Raw genomic sequence first — 18725 nt, forward strand, 5'->3', positions numbered from 1 at the left:
TTATAGTATAAATATGCACAGACACAAAATGATACATTTCTGAAGTTCCTTTTTTGGAGGGAGAGAATTAACTACCAACAGTGTTTTCACTTCTTCTTTTTTGTAAGATCCATGCAAAATATTTTTTGGCTTACCTGTTGAATATTCAAACTATTTTCCCAGTCCTGATAATATGGATCATGCAGAGAATGCTGCTTCTGGAAGTGGACCCCCCTCAAGAGGTCGGTCAGCAGTAACAAGGAGACACAAATTTGACTTAGCTGCCCGGACATTGCTAGCACGTGCTGGTAAGTGCACTAAAATGGTTCGAATATCTTTTGTTCATTTGGTAAATTTGTGAGAAGAAGGTATTTAGCATCTAATATGGAACTTTAAAAATATAAATCCTGTTTGTATATATTTCAGTATATATTTAGCTTAATTTCTTTTATACAGTAATGAATAAATAATATATTAATTTTACTAGTAGTATTTTTAAAAAGCTTTTGAATAGGTTGTCTTTTTAACTACATGCAAAGTAAAGAATATTTTCTCTTTGATTTGAGCGGGATTATACCGCTCAGTACAGGCTCACAGAAATCAGAGTCGGAGAGAGGGAATATCTTTGCAGCAAGATCCAGGAGCCTTATATGACTTCAACTTGGATGAAGAGTTAGAAATTGACCTTGATGATGAAGCAATGGAAGCAATGTTTGGACAGGATCTGGCCAGTGATAATGATATTCTGGGAATGTGGATCCCAGAGGTATTGGATTGGCCTACCTGGGTGTGTGTGACTGCAGCTGGGGCTGCTTTGACTTACTTACTGCTTTTTGCAAAATCATATTTTAAAATTAAAATAACACATTGCATTAATAGCTTTCTGCTTGGACATAATGAGTTTCTAAACCATAATGGTGCTTAAAGCTACTTTGATGTCTGTCGCCTCACTTTAATGAGAATACAGCTGTACATAACTAATTTATTCCTTTGATTCTTGCTGTGTTCATCTGCACATACTTTAGTTTCTTTCCTAAGAAAAGGGATAAGTGGTACATTAGCTAAATTATTTTGATCATGACATCCAGTTTTAGAAAACAAACACTTGTATTAGATTGCTAAATTTATGTGGAATAAAGCAGTATAAGGATAAAACAATTGCAAAGCATTCTTCAGTTAAAACAAACGAAGCAGACAAGCGAAACGGATAGGAGACGCTGTCCAGTGAAATGGAATAAAGTTCCTGTTCATCATTCAGTTGTATCTTCTTTATAGCAATGAAAGTTTGTTTTCTATATTTAGAGAGAACCATTAGTTCAGACTAGCTTTTTTCCTTCATTGTAGTCATATGATCTTTCATTGTAGTCATATGAAGAGGATTGAGAGGCTTTGTTTTTTTTGTGACTGTGTCCTATAATACTATTACTACATCTAGGTTTTGCAAAAGTTGATATGGCTGGCTCAATTCTCCAGTCACCTGTGTAACTCCATTGACTTTAGTGGAGTTAGTCCTGATTTACAGCAGTGTAATTTACAGGTGAATTAGGCTTGCTATCTTAGTATGACTGTGTTCAGTGTTGCTATGCATGTTACAGTGGGTTCTGTTAAAAAGTTACTATTACTATCTCACATACAGTATTTGCCTTTATTGTGGTATTTTCAGTGTTCCCTATAATTAGAGTGGGATTGGTAAATTTAATAACTGCAGCTTCCTTAGACGTTGTGTATGCAGCTTTGTTGGCTGATTTCATAAATTAGTACGCTCAGTTGAAACTTGTGGGGGGTTTTGTAACACACAGTTACCTGATTTGCACATTCAGACAATATGAACATATTTGAATGTGCAGTTTCAAAGGCAGAATTTGAAAATTTGGCCATGTGAATTTAAGTTCCTAGTAAGTGTGTTTAAATTGAGATTCTTGACAGTAGTACCAGCTTGTGGTAGAATTGCCATCTTAGATCAGTGAGTTACAAATTCAGGCACCTTGGTGTACAGTATGTGTTGACTTGAGCATTAATTAGTGTCACTCACTGAATGTAGTAGCCAACAATCTGAAAAGTTGTTAAATGTTTTCCCTGTTCTGTATCTAGACTCTGCCAAGTTTTAAGGAAGAAATGAATAACTCATAAAGACAGTCTTTGGTGGGCTGAAGCAGAATGATTCTTGAGGACTGGATTGTAAAGAGTTTAGAGGCAGAAGTTCTGATAATGTGACCGATTGGGACAGAGAGTGCACAAGTATAAGATTTTTTTTTTATGGGAATGTTGTACTATAATCAAAAAGGGAAAGACACCTGCCACCTTCCTCCACACACAATAACTTAGCCACCTCTGGTCTGCTTCTAAGTAAAACCGACAGCACAAATACTGTCGTGAATGCTTAACAGACATAGATAGAAAAAACCACTTAACAAAAATAGAAGTACTCTTATTTCTAATATGAGCATAATTATTCTATATCTAGTAATTTCATATGAAAATTATATTATACAGCATGTTTGTGAGTCTGAAGACAGAGAAGAAGTGGTAGTTTGTGAATTGTGTGAATCCAGTGTTGTCAGCTTCAATCAGCACATGAAAAGAAATCACCCTGGTTGTGGCCGTAGTGCAAATCGACAAGGCTATCGTAGCAATGGTTCCTATGTGGATGGATGGTTCGGTGGTGAATGTGGAAGTGGAAATCCATACTACCTGTTGTGTGGCAGCTGCAGAGAGAAATATTTGGCCTTGAAAAGTAAATTCAAGACATCAACATCAGAAAGGTACAGAAGAAAATTGTGGTGGGAGGTTTCATTAGGTTTGGGAAATTTCATTAGGAGGGAAAATTGAAAACGTCCATCTATGTATGAATCTTAAGAAGAGTTTGATTTACCAGCTTTACAGTTTGTACCAGTATTGTTGGTGGTAACTGAGATTAAAAATCTTTCTATGATCACACCTTTTGTGGAAAGGGAAAATTAAATCCTTTCATCTTTTTCCAAAATTTTTCAAAATACGTATAATCAACTCTTGGAGCCTAGATTCAAGCCTTGTTAAATTCATTTTACTAAGAAACAAGTAAGTAGTTTGATCGGCCCAGCAGCTTTAAAAATGAAGCTATTACAATATTTTTTAGGAATACTAGCACTGGATCCTTCTTTCAATATCACAAAATGGATTTTTTTTTGAAGGATGTACGTATAAGGCTCCCACTCTTAACAGGCCTTTTATTAAATACAGACTATTGTTCCTGAGTAGCAATCCTCAGAAAACATTTTACATATTACCGAACTGTAATATAGTTCTATTTTTAAATATATATGTGTATATCGTTGTTCTTTTGAGATGTTTTGTTACTTAGTATGCTCTTAATAAAATATTCTTGTTTGGTGCAGGTACAAAGGCCAGGCTCCTGATTTAATAGGCAAGCAAGATAGTGTCTATGAAGGTATTTCTTTACTCTGACTTTTTGAAGATACATGTTACTTTTATGACATGAGATTTTTGTCAGCAGTGTACACAAGTCTGTGCCTACCTCACATCCCAATATTAGTGCCACTGAGGCTCCCATTCCCTCTAGTACTGTATCAAGGGTACCAGCTAAGAAGACCATGTTGCATACTGAGAAGCTGTCTAGAGCGGCACGAGCACTGGGCTTAGGGCCTCCCAAGTCCAGAGCCAAGGTACAGTCCTCATTGTTACTGTCTTCTGTAGCCAGAAGGAAATGCTGTACTCATTACACTTTGGTACAGTCTTCAGTATGACCTGACATTCTGACACCTGAGGAATCCAATCCAGAGTCCATGGTACAGTCCAGGCTCCTATCTCATGAAGACCTGCAAATCCTTAAAGAGCCCAAATCACCAGTACTCTGCACTGGTACCAGCTTACCTCCAAGAGCCTGCTTGCCATTCATATTCATCGTTGGTGACTCGCCCACTGCTACCAACACAGTCTCCATGCAGCCTCTTTGAGGGTACTGAGCTTTACTTCTAGCTGGTAGTGATACAACAGTCTCTGGCACTGCCTCACCATCCTCTCTTTCAAATATCCGTACCTATGCAAGTACAGGTTTCTTCCAGGGGCCTGGTGCTGATCTGATAACTGGGTACTGGCACTACTTACCCCTCTCCCCCCCTCCAAGTGGATGCAGGGGATGATCCCTCGTTTGACTCAGAGGTATCTGTACAAGGTTCCTCCCCCTTCCAGCCTTCTTCTTTTGAGGTTACCGCTGAAGGGGTAGGAGGAAGCACCTCTTAGGAGGACGCACACCTGACTATGCTGGCAAGGTCAACCTTGGAGTCCTGGCTCTTTCCCTTATGCCGCACACCAGTGGGCTTAGTGGAACCTGTGGGCTCCTTATGGCAGCCCTTTTTACAGGGTACTCTCTCAAAAGAGGACTTGTCAGGAGCTTTAACTCATAGCCTAAGGTCCTGCCCCACAGATGCATCTCTCAGAGGAGGAACCATCAGAAGAGTAAGAAACTCCACCTTGTTACAAGTCCTCTTCCTTACCATATGATGCTGCCATGCCTCTTCAATTTTCTTACGCTGATGACTTTTAAGGTTTTCCAAGACCTTATAAAAAGGATAGCAGAGCTTACCCATCAACGATACTCTGCTTAATCTAGCATGCACAATGTAGCAAACCCCAGCTACTGTCCCATCCTCTTGTAAATGAGCTGACAAAAGGTACTACATCCCATCCCATCAAGAGGCTCAGAGTATATTTTTCCTTTCACTCTCCTCTCCTCTCTCTCTGGTTGTTGCAGCTGTTAACAAACAGAAAAGGTAACATTGATCCCATTCAGTACCATCCGATGAGCTAAAGCAGTTCGACCTTCTGGGCCACAAGAGCTACTCCTCAGCCTCCTTGCAGTTCAGAGTAACTAGTTATCCAGCCCTGGTAGCAAAATATGACTTAACAGTCTGTTCAGAACTCTCATCTTTTTATGAACATCTGCCCCAGGAGCAGAGAGAACAATTTCAGGCCCTCATTACAGAAGACCAGACAGTTGCCAAGGGGTCTCTCCAGGCCTCACTTGATGCTGCTGACAAAGCTTCATATTCCATGGCTATGACAGTATTCATGCATTGAGCTTCCTGGCTGCGGTCTTCTGGCCTCCTCCAGGAAGCACACAAAACTGTCAAGGATCTTCCCTTTGAGGGGCCTAAGTTGTTTAGTGATTCCTTGGATGGGTCCTTTCATTCTCTTACAGACTCCTGGGTAATACTACAGTCTTTGGACATCTGTACAGCTGCAACGAAAAGAAAATATAGCAAATTGCAGACATCTCAACAGTGTTGCCCAGTCCACTATCAGACCAACCTCCCCACTGCCCGAGGCAAAAGCCCAGATTTATGCCCTCTTCTTAGCAATCTCTGTCAGTGACATCCTCTAAATGCCTGTTTTGACCCATTGGTTGAGAGTCGCAAATCATACACTGCACTTGTCCCCCCCTCACCCGTATGGGGATCATCTGTCCCATTTCCTTCCTCCCTGGAGCTCATCAGCTCAGATCCTAGAAGTGATTTCTACAGATTATTCCATCCTGTTCAGCTCCTTACACTTCCTTCCCCATCCCTCTTCAGGGACCTATCTCACAAAGACCACTTAAGGCCCCCTTCTTGGCTCCTATGCAGAGTCCCACCCAGGTCCTTCCCTGGTCCTGAGTCTCTCTATTATAGCACATGCTGCTTGCAACTTGCAGTCACCTGTCCTGTGCTCCCTGAGCTCAGTCCTTTCAGCCTTAGAGGGAGGAGCCTTGGAGCAGGGTCTGGGGTAGCTCATGTGCATCTTCCAATACCAGCACCCAGGGGAAAATTCAGCTTCTACCAGGTGCTGAGTTCTCTGGGTGTGTAAATTAGCATGTTTCCATTCCACAAGGTGAGTGACAAAGGTGGAGGAGGGTAGCAGCACATTAATTGACTTCTCTGTCAATCCCAGAGTGAAATGATCAGTCTTTTTCTATCACTAAAATCAAACTTTTAAATTATTCTTTTTATATATTTATATATATCCCCTGAAAAAGGAAAAGAGTAAACATGGTCCTATAACTGCACAAAGCCCGCAACCACATTCATAATACTTTGTAATGAATATGAGAGCAAGGCATTCCCAGTGACTGCCTCTGGAACTCACTCCCTTTGAATATATATATCTCAGCATGAGTCTGGAAATTTTTATTGCATTATTTAAAACCCAACTCTGGGTGTAGGCTTTTCACTAACTGCAGCATTTGGAATCTTCTGGCACTAAATCTGCTGGTTCTTCTTGGAGGAGTGTCCCTGTGGGTGCTCCGCTTTAGGTGTCTTGGCGCCGTGCGCTTCTAATCAGAGATTTGTAGTAGCAGTGCCCCAGTTGGTCGCATGCACGGTAGCCATATTGCGCCGCTCTGAGGGGTTACCTCCTGCGCACAGCCAACCATTGCACAGTTCCTTCTCTACCACCCTGGGCTTTTGTTGGAACAACAGCAGTGCCCTCAACAGCTTTAGCTCTTTCTTATTATTTTAGTTTTTTTCAACTAGTACCTTTTCTTTATTAATTTCTCTCTAAAATGTCTTTCTCATTTACCAAAAAAAAAAAGAGAAGAGGGGATTTTTCCCCCTTTTTTCCCCCGCCTCTGGCGGGCAGTTGCCTACCAAGATAGGAATTAGAATAGGACTACCTCATTCCGTCTTCAGCATAGCCTCTCAGACATGCCTGGCTCTTCAGGTTTCAAACGCTCTCTCACCTGCAGACTTTTCATACTAGTCTCAGACAGCCACACGCAGTGTGTCTGTAGCCTTGGAGAAACACACATAACTCAAAAGTGTGCTCGCTGCAAAAAACTGACAGGTAGGACAAGGAAGGCTAGGGATCTCCAGTTGAAACTTCTCATGATGGAGAAATCCCTCAGACCAGCCTCTGACCCTGAGTTCAGGACACGTCCTGGCCAGCACTCGCCTACAGCTGCCTCTGACGGGAATCTTCTCAAAAACAGCTAATAAGGACCCTGCTCCTAAAAAAGCCACGAAAAAGCGGTTTCACTCTTCATCACAGCGAGACTTGCCTCATTAAAAGCCATCTCCGACTGCAGAATTTTCCCTGGTACCGATGGCACTGAGAGAGTCAGACCACGAGACACCGGGACCATCTGGTACCGAGACATCTTGAGGAGCTAAAGACCCTATGCGGTCTAGCTCTCATGGAGGCACATACAACAAAACTAAGCCTCCTCGCTCGGCACCAGGGAAACCTACGAAAACCCAGGCACCAAGCCGTGCAATGGCGCCATCTGTCGCACCAATACAATGCAGCAAGCCTACGGTACCGACAATACTACTTCTGATTCCCAGTCAGAGTGCGCCTCCGCCTCTGGTACCAAGCCTTCTGGTGCCGCAACAATTCATCAGACAGACGGGCCTCCTTGTTTCTTCTTCTCTGGAGACTCTGCTTTTTGGCACCCACGGCACCCCAGCAGGAATGGGACTAAGCCTGACTGCTACCCCTGCTGGCTTAGCCCCTCCTCTTTCCAGCGATGAGGAGGAGGAAGTGGAGGCAGGAATGTACACCCCATGCCACTCCTCACCCAAACCTGGACCATCATGGCACCAAACATCCCTTGATGTGAGAGGCTGGAAAGGTCCACAATGACTGCCACCCCGCATGGCACTCCCACCCAACTGCTCCTACTGGGACCCATGTACATTATACAGGGCACAGAACATCAGGCCCCCCAACCTATCCAGGTGCAGAGCAACACGATCACCTTCACCACTGGCTCCTGCATCTACAGAAATGCTGGAGGAGGAAGTGGAAGAACCTGAGGGTGATACCCTCCCATCTACTCACATTTCGTCCTTGTCACCAGACGAAACAATAATGCCACCATCTCCCACGTCGGGTGATGACTTCAAATCATTTCAGGAGTTGTTTAAACAAGTAGCTGACTCCTTTGACATATCACTGACAGAGCTACCTGAGACACAGCATAAACTGACTGATATACTCCTAGCCTCTTCAGCAGCCAGGGTTGCAGTGCCCATCAATGCAGCCATTATGGACCCAGCTAAAATTGTCTGGCAGACATCAACCACAGTCCCACCTTCCTTTTAAAGATCTGAGGAGCTGAGTTTCTGTTCACTCATCCTACTCTAAACTCATTAGTGGTAGAAGCTGTTAACCAAAGGGGGAAGCAACATCAGTCTAAAACCACCCTTTACAATAAAGACTGGAAAAGGCTAGACCTTTTCGGGAGAAAAGCCTACTCATCAGCTACCCTCCAATTCTGCATAGCCAACTACTTGGCCAATACACACATACCACGTTTTTGCAGATGTCAACCTTTGACCGTCTCCCAGCAGACACAAAAGAGCAATGCAAGGCCAGTATTACAGAGGGTTCCCTCATTGCCGGAGCTGCCCTGCAGGCTTCTCTTGATTCAGCTGACACAGTAGCACGATCCATTGCCCCATCCATAGTCATGCATAAGGCTTCCTGGTTCCATCTTTCAGGGTTTCCCAGAGAAGTTCAGGCCACTGTAGAGGACCGCCTTTTCAAAGGTCAAAAACTGTTTGCAGAGAGCATGGACATGTCCTTACGCACTTTGAAGGACTCCTGGGTGACTCTAAAGACACTCAGAATGTTCCTACAAACAAAAAGAAACGGGGCAGATTCTATAACCAACGGTTCCGAACTGCCCCATGCGTCCAGCCTCAAAGACACTACAACCAGCTCCGCAGAGGCAGATGAGGCATCAGCAACCACAAGATCAGTCATCTATGTCTCAGCCATCCGCTTCAAGACAACCCCACGTACTCCAATCCCAGAGTTATGTCTAACCTCCAGCCCATTTGGAGACCTGCCTGTCACCATTCTGCCCAGTCTGGCAAACCATCACCATAAACAAATGGGTTCTAGAAATTATTCAGAAGGGCTATTCCATTCCCTTTACTTCTATTCCACCTACCCACCCCCCCTTCCCCATCCCTCTTCAGGGAACCCTCTCACAAGCACCTAGTGGAACAGGAAATAAAACATCTCCTCTAATTAGGTGCTGTGAAACCCATGCCAGCTCAACAGAGGAGCAGAGGGTTCTATTCCCATTACTTTCTCACCCAGAAGGAAATGGACTTCTCGACATGCGAAAGCTGAACAAGTTTGTAAGAACACAGCGCTTCAAGATGGTGACTTTGACAGCTATAATTCTGGCATTGGAGAAAGGAGATTGGCTCTCAGCCCTCAACCTACAAGATGCCTACTTTCATGTCATGATTCACCCAGAAACACAGCACAAAGTACTCCGCTCTGGCCTCTCCACTGCCCCAAGAGTGTTTTTCCAATATTCTCGCTGTTGCAGTAGCGCATCTTCGCAGGCAGGGTGTGATCATCTTTCCCTACCTAGACGACTGCCTCCTAAAAGCACCAACACACCAGGCAGCAGTCGCCACTATTTGAACCACTATAGTCCTGTTTACAGTTCTAGGGTTACAAATCAATCTTCAAAAATCCACTCTGACACTGACCCAAAAGTTGGAGTTTATAGGGGCACACCTCAACTGCTGCACAGCAACAGCACACCTACCACAGCAACGCTTTCTGACCTTAACAAACCTAATTACAACTGTCAGACACAGCCCACAAACGTACGCCAGAATGTGCCTACAAGTCCTTGGGCACATGGCTGCTACAACATTTGTCGTGAAACATGCCAGGCTCCACATGAGATGCCTACATGCCTGGCTCCGTACTGTATACATTCCACACAGATACTCCATCAACAGACCTCTTACAATGCCCAGCAGGGTAAAGGACTCACTCCGATGGTGGACACAACATACAAATGTTTACTCAGATGTCCCCTTACAACAAAAACCCCCAACAATAACACTCACCACAGACACCTCTCTGGTGGGATGGGGAGCACATTTGAGAGACGGTACCATTCAAGGTCGCTGGTCTCCAGAGGAATCCAATCTCCGCTTAAATCTACTAGAGCTAAGAGTGGTCCAAAACACATGCCAACACTTTCTCCCTCTGATCCACGACAGGACTGTACAGATTCTTACGGACAACTTGGCAACTGTTTTACGTAAATCGCAAAGGAGGGGCCTGATCTTACCCTCTCTGTGCAGAAGCAGTTTGCCACTCGCACTGGTGCATCTCCAGCAACATAGACCTCATAGCATCTTACCTGCCCGTACGCTAGAATGTAATATCAGATGACCTAAGCAGGACAAATCCACGAGTGGGAAATGGATCCCAGAATAATAACTATATTCAGACAATGGGAATTCCCCACAATAGATCTCTTTGCAATGAAACACAATGCTGAGTGCCTGCAATATTGCTCACCAGCCGGATTGGGCCACAATTCCCTTGGGGAGACCTTTCTTATGAAATGGGCGGCCCCACTAATGTATGCCTTTCCCCACAATCCCTCTATTGCACCATGTCCTCCAAAAGATCAAGCAAGACAGGTCCAGGATCATCCTTATTGCACCAACATGGCCCAGACAAACATGGTTTCCGTACCTGAAACAAGTGGCAGTGAGACCACCTAGAATCCCTCCCCTTGTGCCTCATCTGTTGATACAGGACGCAGGTCGCCTTTGTCACCCCAACATCTTGGTACTCCATCTCAAGGCCATCTTTGCTCACCCACTGACTAAATGCTTTCTCAAGGCATCGTGAACGCTTACCCCACATTACAGGACCCAGTCCCCATGTGGGCCCTCAATCTCGTTCTCGTGGGCAAGCCCTTTGAACCACCAGCGACCTGCTTGCTGTTACATCTCTCCATGAAGGTTGCCTTCCTCTACATCATGTCAGCAAGAAGTGTGGGAGAGCTGGGTGTCCTAATGGCACACCCACCTTATATCATATTTCTCAAAGACCAAGAAATGTTGCAACCACATCCCAAGTTCTTACCCAAGGTTGCTTCCCCCTTCCACCTCAACCCAGCCCATTTACTTATCTGTATTTTTCCACAAACTGCATGCTGACAGCAGGGAGGCCCCCCTCCATACACTGGACAACAGCAGAGCGCTAGCTTTCTATATAGAAAAAACAAAAACATTTAAAAAATCATCCAGACTCTTCCTATCCACAACAGAGAGTTCTCAGGGTCAAAGGATCTCCAAGCAGAGTCTATTGAAATGGATATCTACATGTATCCAATTATGTTACCAAAATTATAATATGCACGCTCCCTCTGGACTTCGCACACACTCCACTAAGGCACTATCCACATCTGTAGCATTTCTCAATAATGTACCCATCATGGACATTTGTAAAGCAGCTAGCTGGGCATCAGCCCATACCTTTACCACACACTATGCATTAGAACAACAATCAGCTACAGATGTGCAGTTTGGACTATCGGTCCTCTCCACTGCACATAAATCAACTCTGAAGCCCTGCCCCTCCATTGAGGGGCAGACACCTAAAGTGGAGCACCCACAGGGACACTCCTCGGACAAAAAGAGAGAGTTACTCACCTTGTGCAGTAACTGAGGTTCTTCAAGATGATTGTCCCTGTGTGTACTCCACTACGTTCTCCCCCTCCCCCACTTCAGAGTTTCACCTTGATCCTCTGGGGTAGAAAAGGAACTAGAGGACAGTTGGCTACACATATGGGGTAACTGCTCGGAGCAGCGCAGCCAACCGGGGCATTGCTACTACAAATCTCTGCATAGAAGTGTAGGGCTCCAAGACACCTAAAGTGGAGCACCCACAGGGACAACCATCTCGAAGAACCTCAGTTACTGCACAAGGTGAGTAACTTCCTCTTCTTGTTCGAGGAGTGTCCCTTCTCTTTGATTTTCCCATTTATGTACTTGAAAGGATATAAAGGATAACTAGTTAGTTTGATGCTGCAAGTAGTCACATAACATATGCCACTTGCCTTTGAGAAATGTTATCCGTACAACTTTTTTATACAAGAAATACAGAAATTGTACAAATGTAACAATTTTAGATTTTTTTAATTTCAGTTGTACTGTATCGATACAAGCCTCTAAAGATGAGGGTTGTTTTTAATAAAAATCAGGATGCGGATTGCAATTCATATTTTTATGACACTAAGCCTAGGTTCTTAAATCCATTGAAATTACTTAAATGCACAAGCATGCTGTTACTTAAAATGCATCCCATTATTGCACAGTTGATAGCGCTAGTTTAGATTTTGTGCCTAACCTTGTTTATTTCTCCAACCTTAGAAGACTGGGATATGTTGGATGTTGATGAAGATGAAAAGCTGACAGGAGAAGAGGAATTTGAATTACTGGCTGGACCCCTGGGGTTAAATGATCGTCGTATTGTACCTGAGGCAGTTCAGTTCCCTGACAGCGATCCACTGGGAGCATCAGTTGCAATGGTCACAGCCACCAATAGTATGGAGGAGACTTTGATGCAGATAGGTAAATTTGAGCAAAGGAGATGCATTACCCTGTGATTTAAATCCCATGTGCCGCAGAGAGGAGGAGTGAGAAACTGGAGAATATATTCATTTGTTTTCCCATTTAAACAGAATGCTTTCTCATAATCAGGAGGGAGGCAACAGCACTTGGCAAACAAGTGTAATTTAATTTTGTTTTCTTTGGTGTGTGCTTATAGGGGCAGTTTTATCTTGGGTCGGTCAGTGTGAACAGCCTCCCAACAGCAGGAAATGCGGCAGGCCTTAATTTTTCTTATTTTTTAGAGGAGCTGTGGTGATGGAGGGAAAAGACGCTTTATATTGACAAAAGACTAAAACCTGTGATTTTTGGTTAACATTATGGCTCCAGTCCTGCAATGGGCTTCACTAGCATGGTCCCTGAATCCCTGGGGAAGTTACAGTAACTTAAATGGGATTCTCACAAGGGGCCATTCTAGGAGATCAGATTGTAGTAGTTAGGTCTATCTGTAGCCCACTGTTTTGAAGGGGTTTTGTAATGCATTTTGGCTGTTGTCAAATTGTTCCCAATCTGCTGAAAATTAAAAAAGGCTAAATTGGGTGTAGAACTTTAGGAGTATACAAACAATACTTAGTTTTTATAAGGACTCACAAACTGAAATCTGCAAAATTTATATTAATTTGTATATAGTAGTTTTGTGTTTAATAGCACACTATATAATTTTCCCTTTTTGTTTAACACTAATTCAAAACATTATTACTTTTAAGGCTGTCATGGCTCCATAGAAAAAAGTTCTTCTGGCAGGATAACCTTGGGGGAACAAGCTGCTGCTCTAGTAAATCCACATGACCGTGTTATGGCACTAAGAAGAGTGACAGCAGCAGCCCAAGTGCTTCTTGCAAGAACCATGGTTATGAGAGCACTCTCACTCTTGTCTGTCAGGTTTGTGACATTCTTTTTCCTCTGGGTTTAATTATCAACTTGTATTTACTAGGGATTCAGTTTTGTTATCTGGTGGGGCCTGTGTTATTCATTTTAAATAATTTGGTGCTGTTTTTATGAGGAGGTATTTCTTTTGAGTCCCATCTCTTACTCTAGGCTGCCATGCCTCTTCACTTTCCTTCCCTAAAAGACACTTCTTCCTTTATATATCATGGTTAATGCCTAGAGGACCCAACTGCGATGAGTGCCCAATTGTGCTGCACATTGTAGAAACACATAGTATAAGACGTTAGAATTTCTAAAGTTAAATCAGTAAAGGAAGGGTAGTTTTGTGGTTATGGCACTTGATATGGAGTGAAGAGATCAGGGTTAAATACTTGCCTCTGTACAGGGGTCTTGTATGCTCTCATACCACAGCATGGGGGTATTTAGGATGCAGATGCAAAAGTGAAGAAGTTACTTAGCTTCCACTATTGAGCATACTTATCTCTGTGGTTAACTGTAAGCATGAGTAGTCCCTTCTTCTGAAGTGGAACTGCACACATTCTTAAAGTTTAGTACATTGGTATTTGCAAGATCAGAACTCTTTCTCCGTTTCCCATCTGTAAACTGGGGGTAATACTTCCTTTCTCCTACCCTTTTCTAGGGAAATAATTTCCCACTAATCAAGCAGTATTCTATTTATTAATGGCATTTAGTAATAGTTACATTGTATGCAAGATAAAATTTCCTATTATGCACCTAACATTAAAAAAACACCCTAAACTAAAACACTTTTTTTTTTTCATTTTTGACAGTGGGTCCAGCTGTAGTCTTGCAGCTGGTCTTGAGTCCTTGGGTTTAACAGATATCCGAACTTTGGTTCGATTAATGTGCCTGGCTGCAGCAGGGAGAGCAGGCCTCTCCACAAGTCCATCCACTATGTCCAGTTCTACAGAGCGTTCTAGAGGAGTACATAGTAAAACAAGCAAGCCTATATCTTGCCTGGCGTACCTGAGTACAGCTGTAGGCTGTTTGGCATCAAATACTCCTAGTGCTGCAAAACTGCTGGTACAGTTGTGTACGCAGGTAGGATTGTTATTTCTATACAAACATTTGCGTAAAACTCTGGTATTTTACACTTGAAATTTTTGTGTGAGTCGAAATGGTAAATTTTGTGAGAAATAATTTACATAAGGAAGGCACTAATATACCAAGGATATTGTATGCTCCACCATACCATGTGCAACTCGATGTGAACATTATTTCGATTAGAAAGGACTGCTTGAAAAATGTAGCTGAAACTTGTTCATGTTATCGCCTTTCTTTTTATAAAAGAATCAAGATGAAAGTAAAATGGAAGAGATTATTCTCTCTTTGGAGTTTTCCCTCATGCTTTAGCACAAGTTTGTTTTATTGTTGGTAACTTCATGTATCTTTGTTTGGGTGCTGGGGATGTATATCTGCCAAGGAAAACATGAATCTGTTGGGGTTTTTTTTAAATTGCTGCTGCTTAAACAGGTAACCCTAAAAGGGAACAATCTTTGGTTACTCAAATTACCTACATTTTGTTGAGTCAACTATACCTAGCACTGTACATTCAAGTTTGAAAAAAGTAAAAAAAAAAAAAAAAAAAAAAAAAAAAAATGGATATATGTAGCAAGGTGTCATGTATATCTATAATCTCTGTAGCACACAAGCTCATTATTGATTTGCTTTTACTGACTATGCAAGTGAAGGACTTATAACTACCCTGATATGGAGTAATTGATTTTATTACATATCTTGTTTTTGCTTTTCCTACGCACAACTTTCTAAGCTTTCAAAATTCTCCAATAGATTAAATTCCCTAGCTGACATTAACAACACATTAAATTCTTTGTCCCTGAACCTGCAAGCAACAAACAACCTGTTTCACACTGGCACAGGAGTTCGTTCAATCCAATCAGCTTGTGGGATACAGGTCTTCAATTCTGTTTTGTACGTAATATTTGCATAATTAGAGGATGTTGGTTAGCCCATGATAATCTCTACAAATAAACTGAAGTACTTGAAAAATCTATACATTTTAGATTTTATTTTTGTTTGACTAAAAGCATTTGGATACATTTAATTTTTTCACTTGATTGCCTTTCTCTTAGAACTTGATTTCTGCTGCGACTGGTGTAAATTTGACTACGGTTGATGATCCAATTCAAAGAAAATTTTTGCCAAGCTTTCTGCGAGGAATTGCAGAAGAAAACAAGCTTGTAACATCACCCAACTTTGTGGTAACTCAGGCACTTGTAGCATTGTTGGCAGACAAAGGGGCTAAATTGAGGCCGAACTATGATAAAGCAGAAATTGAAAAGAAAGGTATTTTTTGTATTTAAAAAAATAGTTTGTCAATATAATTCACAAATATATGCACTTTCTCATTTATATTCCCAGACAGATTTGTTAAACTGGAGTTAAGCTTGAGAGCACATAGGAGAAATATGTTTTTTTAAAAAAATCCTGCAAGAGTTTTGTAATTGTCAATAAAAATCACCATTATAAACCCAGGAAATTCAGTCAGATTGGAACTTGAATTTACCTTAATTTTTAAAAAATAGATAATTAAAAAAATCCAGTTTCTGATGGAGCACCTTTCAAATGGTATGTCCTGAATTTTTAAATTATTTTAAGAGGTTTCTGCTCCCTGTTGATGTTTACAAGACACTTGTTTATATACAGGACACTGCAAAACTGCTTATACATAAATTGCTGTCAAATTCACAAAATAAATTAAAGATTTTTTTTTTTCACTATTGATTTCAGTGAGAGTAATCTTAGGTGTTACTTAACTATAGTAGATGCAAAATTTTCAGGCAGAAATGTGATTCTCAAGTTGCTGGTGGTTCCTTGGAAAGAAACCCAAATATTTGAAAGTATGAAAATCCACAGTTTACGCATTCAGTTCTAACTCTGCCCCTATAGTTAGGCAGTGGAGTGGGGGGGGGGCCCTTTGGAGATTTTATTCATGTCAAAACTTCATGTCTTTAAGGACCACAGAAAGTAAAATGCTTCACTCTTAATCACAGGTTTCAGAGTAGCAGCCGTGTTAGTCTGTATTCGCAAAAAGAAAAGGAGTACTTGTGGCACCTTAGAGACTAACCAATTTATTAGAGCATAAGCTTTCGTGAGCTACAGCTCACTTCATCGGATGCATCCGATGAAGTGAGCTGTAGCTCGCGAAAGCTTATGCTCTAATAAATTGGTTAGTCTCTAAGGTGCCACAAGTACTCTTAATCACAGTTATTGCTCCAGCTCTAGCCTTTTTTATGGGCATACATAGTCCACAGTAAAAGATGTACTTTACTAATTCCTGATTAGACAGATCGAATACTTAAAGCATCATCCACTTTTCATTACTATTCCACATGCCACCAATCACAGAAGTATCATTAGGCACAGAACTAAGGATCTAACCCTCCTAAACATAGATGCATAAAATTATGGCACTTACATGAAAGAACAAAAGTTAATGTGGTTGTTAGCATCGTAAATGAATAATCATCAGAGACATTTATATACCAATTAGTTATAAAACCAATGGTGTATGGTTCATATTCTTATGGAGTCTCATTGACTGCCGGTGAGGCTCCACTTGGGTGCAGATGTTCATGCTAATAGATCCCAATGCAGGATTGGGCCTTAAAAAGCTTGGTGTTTTAGGATGAAATCCTGGCCCAATGATGTCAATTGGAGTTTTCCCATTGACTCTAATGAGGACCGTATTTCGCCCTCAATCTAAAGGGCTTCTGAAGGGTTTTGTGAAAAAAAAGATTAGAGGATGGCTGGTTTTCAGTCTGTATCAGAACAGTTTATCCAAATTTAAGATGTCTCTGTGGTATTTTTAGTAAAGAAAATTTTTTTTTGCAGAAATTTTGTTCTTTCTAGCAATTGTGTGTAATATTTTATTGGCTTGTTTAATACTACCAATATTCATTTTGGCATCATCTTATTGTTTTGTTTAAGCAGGTTTAATTGCCCATTTGTATGCCCATCCTCCCTGTGATCCTTCTGCTGTAGGCCCTCTGGAGCTGGCTAATGCATTAGCAGCTTGCTGCCTTTCCTCAAGGTTGTCTTCACAACATAGGCAGTGGGCTGCACAGCAGCTTGTGCGAACTCTTGCAGCACATGACCGAGACAACCAAATTAGTCCTCAGACCCTTGCTGATATGGGTGGAGATCTACGAAAATGCTCCTTCATAAAACTGGAGGCTCATCAGAACAGGGTAAGCATTGTTCTTCCCAAAATAGATTTGTTTAATGTATAATTTATTCTTTATTGACCTTTTTCTTTAAAACACAGAAAAAATGCAAGTAATTAAATAACCATATAAGCAAAGCAACAGACTTCTGGTATTTTATAGAAAAAGTATTTTACCACAAAAGATGAATAAAATTTTGTAGTGATAAATATTGATTGGGACAACATCTTGTGCCATAAAACATTTAACCTCTTGCTGCTGTGCAGCTTACTTTTATCAAAGATTTTTGCCTTCTGCTACTAATTTTGTTGTTGTAGCTACAAATCTTTTAAAATTAAGATTTAACATTGCTTAATCCCTCTTTTTACAAAAGAAATGAATGGGAGGAGGATCACAGTAAGTTATATCCCCAAAAATGGCAAATTAAATGAGCTGGGAGTGGGGTGGGAAATGAGGGTAACTACATTTCAAATTCCTTATTCTAGTGTCAGCTTCAATAATTAAGGCACTGATCTTGCAAAAATGGCTTTGCATGAGCAGCATCTTGTTGACATCGCTATCTGCCAACATAGAGGCAGTTGCAGAAATGAGACCTTTTGCATCTGTCGGATTCATTAAACTGATTTAAAAAAATAAGCACACAGTCAACTGAATTATTACAAGTCTTTTCTTATACATTTGTTTTAAAAGCACACATGTATTTATTTGTTTTGCCATAATAGATAATCTGTCTCGTTTACTATTCTGTTTGACAGTGGCCTATGGAAGATGATTCATGTGCAGTATCCCTAATAATGCTCCTAATTACGCAATGCTGTACGATGAAAGGAAACTTCTTCTTGGGCACTATTGGATTCTGTTTAGTATAATTGATTTAAATAATATAGCTAATGCTTTGTCCAAATCGGGCAAACTTAATGAGTTGCATGAGATGAATATGTCTACCCTTAAATTTTAAACTCTGGTTTTACACTTGTTAATTTAATTTCTGCAGGTGATGACATGTGTTTGGTGCAATAAAAAGGGACTTTTGGCAACTAGTGGGAATGATGGGACTATAAGAGTGTGGAATGTAACAAAGAAGCAATATTCATTGCAGCAAACATGTGTATTCAACAAATTGTAAGTTGTTTCTTTATGGAAGTCAGTTATTAATTGGTCCACAATGGCAATCCTGTGGGGATTCTCATGGGCGCTCTTATTCTTCTTCGGGATGTTTCCTGTATTTAAAATA

General features: G+C 41.4%; 1 protein-coding gene and 1 long non-coding RNA gene across 14 annotated transcripts in view; both read left to right on the forward strand.

The window, feature by feature from the left end:
- Nucleotides 1-18725, forward strand: part of HERC1 (HECT and RLD domain containing E3 ubiquitin protein ligase family member 1) — a 173497-nt gene that overhangs the window by 102722 nt on the left and 52050 nt on the right. For 7 of the 13 annotated variants that reach the window (XM_038418910.2, XM_038418915.2, XM_038418912.2 and 4 more), the window contains exons 42-51: nucleotides 163-287; nucleotides 546-766; nucleotides 2473-2741; nucleotides 3354-3406; nucleotides 12159-12359; nucleotides 13103-13277; nucleotides 14075-14345; nucleotides 15398-15611; nucleotides 17256-17515; nucleotides 18486-18613. In XM_038418910.2, coding sequence (XP_038274838.1) covers nucleotides 163-287; nucleotides 546-766; nucleotides 2473-2741; nucleotides 3354-3406; nucleotides 12159-12359; nucleotides 13103-13277; nucleotides 14075-14345; nucleotides 15398-15611; nucleotides 17256-17515; nucleotides 18486-18613 — 1917 coding nt within the window. The remainder of the gene's footprint in view (nucleotides 1-162; nucleotides 288-545; nucleotides 767-2472; nucleotides 2742-3353; nucleotides 3407-12158; nucleotides 12360-13102; nucleotides 13278-14074; nucleotides 14346-15397; nucleotides 15612-17255; nucleotides 17516-18485; nucleotides 18614-18725) is intronic. The other 6 variants (XM_038418917.2, XM_043493272.1, XM_038418914.2 and 3 more) reach the window with 4 other exon arrangements.
- Nucleotides 15630-17146, forward strand: LOC122455982. The gene is made up of 2 exons (XR_006274541.1): nucleotides 15630-16318; nucleotides 16533-17146. It is a non-coding gene; the product is annotated as an uncharacterized LOC122455982 (long non-coding RNA).

Source organism: Dermochelys coriacea, chromosome 10 (assembly GCF_009764565.3).
Source record: "Dermochelys coriacea isolate rDerCor1 chromosome 10, rDerCor1.pri.v4, whole genome shotgun sequence".
Classification (NCBI taxonomy): domain Eukaryota; kingdom Metazoa; phylum Chordata; order Testudines; family Dermochelyidae; genus Dermochelys; species Dermochelys coriacea.